General features: G+C 42.9%; 1 protein-coding gene across 1 annotated transcript; it reads left to right on the top strand.

The window, feature by feature from the left end:
- Positions 1 to 1,143: 1,143 nt before the first annotated feature.
- COXFA4 (cytochrome c oxidase associated subunit FA4) lies at positions 1,144 to 4,228 on the top strand. Its single transcript, XM_075191041.1, has 4 exons — positions 1,144 to 1,256; positions 2,728 to 2,816; positions 2,897 to 2,957; positions 3,979 to 4,228. The coding sequence occupies exons 1-4, from the start codon at positions 1,215 to 1,217 to the stop codon at positions 4,033 to 4,035; spliced, it is 249 nt and encodes an 82-aa protein (XP_075047142.1). The 5' UTR covers positions 1,144 to 1,214; the 3' UTR covers positions 4,036 to 4,228.
- The last annotated feature ends 497 nt before the right edge of the window (positions 4,229 to 4,725 follow it).

The following is a 4,725-nucleotide window of genomic DNA, read 5'->3' as shown; positions in this document are numbered from 1 at the left end:
TGGTCCAGTTCTGGCACTCCGGTGCCCATTTGAGGTGCTTTGGGTGATGGACAGGGGTGAGCCTATGCACTCTGACTGGTCAGCAGCTATGCAGCCTCATACGCAGCAATGCACCCTGTGTTCTGATACCTTTCTATCATAGCCAGCATTAAGTTTTCCAGCATTTTGTGCTACAGTAGCTGTTCTGTGGGTTTGGACCAGAGGGGCTAACCTTCTGTTTACACGCTCATCAGTGGGCCTTGAGTGCCCATGACCCTGTCACTGGTTCACCGGTTGTCCTTCCTTGGACCACTTTTGGTAGGTACTAACCACTGCATACCAGGACCACCCCACAAGACCTGCTGTTTTGGAGACGCTCTGATCCAGCCGTCTAAGCCATCACAATTTGACCCTTGTCAAAGTCGCTCAGATCCTTACACTTGCCCCTTTTTCCTGCTTCCAACACATCAACTTCAAGAACTGACTGTTCACTTGCTGCCTAATATATCCCATCCCCTGACAGGTGTCATTGTAAGGAGATAATCAATGTTATTCACTTCATTTGTCAGTGGTTTAATGTTGTGGCTGATCCGTGTAGGTGGATATTTAATCTATACAGGCATATATCATCATCATCATCATCATTTATTTATATAGCGCCACTAATTCCGCAGCGCTGTACAGAGAACTCACTCACATCGGTTCCTGCCCCGTTGGAGTTTACAGTCTAAATCCCTTAACACACAGACAGACAGAAGCACAGACTAGGGGTCAATTTGATAGCAGCCAATTAACCTACCAGTATGTTTTTGGAGTGTGGGGAGGAAACCGGAGCACCCGGAGGAAACCCATTGTATGTTACCTCCATGTAGAGTCCTGTGTAATATGTATAAATAAATATTATATATGTGCAAGTGGATATAAAATCTGTATGACATGGGAAGAGCCTGATGGAAGGTTATATATAGATAGATAGATAGATGTGTATTATATATATATATATATATATATATATATATATATATATATAATGTATATGCTAGAGGGACATAGAAACTGTATATAATAGGGATATGTGTATATAATGTGTATATATTGGGATGTATATATAATGGGGCTGTAGGTAACCAGGATCTGTGCAGGCAGTACCTAGGACAGCCCCGGTGACGTCACAGGGGTCCTCGCTGTGTACTGGTGACATTGTGCTCAGTGCAGGAATCTCAGAAGCCGCCATCATGTTCCGTACGATGCTCGCCCATGGGAGGAAGCACCCCAGCGTGAGTACCCCGTACCCCTCTACCCCCCTGTACCCCCTGCCCCGGGCCGGGGGAGCCCCCTCCCCATGTAATACCTGCTCCATGCCCTAATGACGCAGTGTGGTAGATGTCCCTGACCCGAAGAGCTTACAGTCTAATGATACAGACATGAGTCCTGGTGCAGTAAGCGAGGCTTGGCCACAGAGCTAGCAATCAGGAGCCTCTGAGCACATAGCAGCCTCCTCAGCTGTATTATAACCCTCAGTGTCCACCATCCAGGACTACTGGCCCTGAGGGGTTGTACTGTGCATGTGGCCAGTTATAGGGGGGTGATCACTGCATGGAGTTCTGCGCCCTCTGTGACCCTTACATCATATGTCCCCACTTCCCATTAGACGCCCTCCATGTCCTACAGACTGTCCTCTTAATGTCCCAATTTGTCTGGTAACCTCCTAACTTCCATGGTCCCATCAGCTTTATGTCTTTATATTAGTATTATCTCCTGTGGTCATGTATGGGATGACCAGAGATATGGGATATTTAATATTTTTGTTGATTAGTGTTGCTATATTTAGACAGTGTCATGTTGGAGGTCATAGTTATAGAGGGCAGATGACCATCTAGAACAGTGGTTCCCAAACTGTGCCCCCAGGGCTCCCTGGGGTGCCTTGGAGATCTCACAGTGGTGCCTCAGTCAGGGCCAGTGAGTGATCAGCAAGGCAGGGAGACTACTTGGTCATTATTTTGGCTTAAGGGCGCCTTGCAAAATTTTTTGGAGACCCTAAGGGTGCCTTGAACTGAAAAAAGTTTGGAATCCACTGATCTAGAAAGTATCATCACGCACTTTTAAATTATTGTAAGTTAACTGACACTGAAGCTTTAATTAAATAGTAACCATGTCTGTGTATTTAGTGTGTGTACTACATACTTCCTGCATGTTCTGTGTCACGTGGGGCCTGTGCTTCTCTCTGCACGTAGCTCAGGGTGTTGATCGTCTTACATTAGAGCCAAGTTGCATTGAGCTTGTAAATAAAACAAGATTTATCCTGATGATTGTGGATCTTATCGTAGACAGGTCATATGCCGGGCTCAGTCCTGTAGTATTTCTGTTGCACAGACAACCTGATAGAAGACGGTGTCATGTAAAACTTGCTAAAAGAACTTCTTGACCCTGTATTCCAAATTATGAATGTTCCTCAGCTGGACTTTATGTCAAGGTCACTAAGTCCTGCTTTGCTTGAGGTGACATTGACGGCTCTCCCTTCATATAGCCAGGTTATATTTTCATTTATATGGCACAATCTTTGCACACTCAGCTTCCCTTCCAGCATACAGCTAAATCTAAATCTCATTTAGCTGGGAATCTACATTATGTGGCTCATTTAAAGCACTGAACACTTGTGTATATTTACCGCTTCTACATCTACTGCAATCTGTTTTCTCCTCCGCCTTCCACATTGAGGAGTTGTGACGGGGGTCTCGTGTTTTGTAGTTAATCCCTCTGTTCGTGTTCGTGGGATTGGGGGCCGTCGGTTCGGCCGCCTACGCTATTCGAGTGGCATTGACAAGCCCTGAAATTGCGTAAGTTGATCATAAATTCTTTCGTAATATGATCCATTTCTGTTTTTATGGCACTTAAGACTTGTGTTTTTGTCTTTAAGCTGGGACAAGAAAAACAACCCAGACCCCTGGAACAAGAAGAGCGCTAACTACCAGTACAAGGTGTGTGTATACTGCACCGTGTGGGTGTATAATGCTGGCAGTTGTTTACTGTTTGTGTGTTGTTTTTTTATTTATTTTTGTTTTCTTTGCAGTAGTTTGAACTATCTTATTTATATATAATTCTATAGATTAAATATGGAAGTTGTAATAAATTTATAAAGAACAAAACAAGCTGTCCCATCAAAATATCTATAGATTCTCAAAATGTATGTAAGATATGGGCTCGCTTGTGCTGCTAAATACATATACTACTTTATATATGTTTGTTAACATTGCTGTTTGCATCATTTAAATTTGACTAAGGGTCATGTGACCTGATTAAAATGCTGGCTTCTAAAGGCTGCACTTAATCGCTAAAGTAGTTATTTATAGTAATGGGTGGTAGCTCTGAACTAGCGATTGTAGTGTGTAAAGACTAGTTTGAGTCTCCATTCATTACTGTGTTAAGCTCGATCCTAAATAGCTAGAATTTGAATAGCTCGTGTGACGTTCCCCCTAATGAAACATCAGGTCTAAAATCTATTACAACAATTAGCCAAATATGTCCCCGGGTCAGGGAAGAAGATTTACATTTAATGTGTTGGAGTTTGCTTCGCTGTCTCTTGAATCTTTTATAAGAATTGGAAGTTTTAGTTGTCTAGGTGTTATAAAGAGGGTGACTTAGAATGTATTTGTGTTTTCCATTTGTCTATACACCACCAATATACACTTAGGGCTAGATTTACTAAGCTGCGGGTTTGAAAAAGTGGAGGTGTTGCCTATAGCAACCAATCAGATTCTAGCTGTCATTTTGTAGAAGGTACTAAATAAATGATAGCTAGAATCTGATTGGTTGCTATAGGCAACATCCCCACTTTTTTAAACCAGCAGCTTGGTAAATCTAGCCCTTGGTGTATAGAAAGGGTTCTATAGTTACAGCTGGGGACATTAGACTAGCGTTCCTCTCTGTGTATCCATAAATCTACTGCATTGTGTATTCTTTCTGCTTCTGTGATGCTGAAACTGTCTCTTCTTTCTGTAGTTCTACAATGAGACGATTGACTACAAGAATCTGAAGAAGGACCGACCTGACTTCTAAGAAGTCCCCGTCTATCCGTTTACTTCCAGGAGTCGCCAGTCGCCGAAACTGTTTTCATTCTGTCCAGGAACGTTGATTCCATTCCTTCTATTTAATCAGATCAGACCTGTTAATTGAGTTTCTGCAGCTCTGTCTGTCTTTGGTAATGTGTTTAGTTGGGTCTAACGCAATTAAACCAGTCTAAAAAAAAACGGAGTCTGTTTGTAATGAGATTACAGTGGATTTGCTCCCGTGTATGCTCAGTGCTGTCCTCCCGCTTCCTAGGGATGTAGAAAGTTCCTGCATTGTGCTGATATTTGTAAATGTGGATATTTGGATGTGTGACTGTTTGGTTAGCATAGTCTCTGCTCAAACGTTATAAGTAATGATCATGTGGATTCACGGCAGCCAACAACAGCCTGATGGCTTAGTTAGGTCACATATGACTGAAAGTACAGATAACTTCTGACATCTTTGGGGAGGTGGCTGATTGAGGTCGGCTATTTCTGCTATGCCAGAGAGATTCATATGGTAGTTTTTTTTTTATTATCGGGAATCATGGTGGTATTGGGGCCGTTGTCTTACATCGGGTGCATCGGTACAGGGTATGTGGCCAGTTGTATCTCTTCCTGGGGTATTTGGATGACTGTAGGGGATGTTCACTATAGACAGTCTGTGCAGGGTCTACGTAAGGAGAAACTTTGTCGTCAT

This window comes from Mixophyes fleayi, chromosome 11, assembly GCF_038048845.1.
Source record: "Mixophyes fleayi isolate aMixFle1 chromosome 11, aMixFle1.hap1, whole genome shotgun sequence".
Taxonomy (NCBI): domain Eukaryota; kingdom Metazoa; phylum Chordata; class Amphibia; order Anura; family Limnodynastidae; genus Mixophyes; species Mixophyes fleayi.
This window is presented reverse-complemented; position numbering and strand designations above follow the sequence as displayed.

Bases quoted from the DNA above. Each gene is read 5' to 3' on its own strand.
- COXFA4 (XM_075191041.1), top strand. From the start codon at position 1,215: ATGTTCCGTACGATGCTCGCCCATGGGAGGAAGCACCCCAGC. The intron at 1,257-2,727 runs GTGAGTACCCCG...CGTGTTTTGTAG, and splicing joins ATGGGAGGAAGCACCCCAGC to TTAATCCCTCTGTTCGTGTT. The intron at 2,817-2,896 runs GTAAGTTGATCA...TTTGTCTTTAAG, and splicing joins TTGACAAGCCCTGAAATTGC to CTGGGACAAGAAAAACAACC.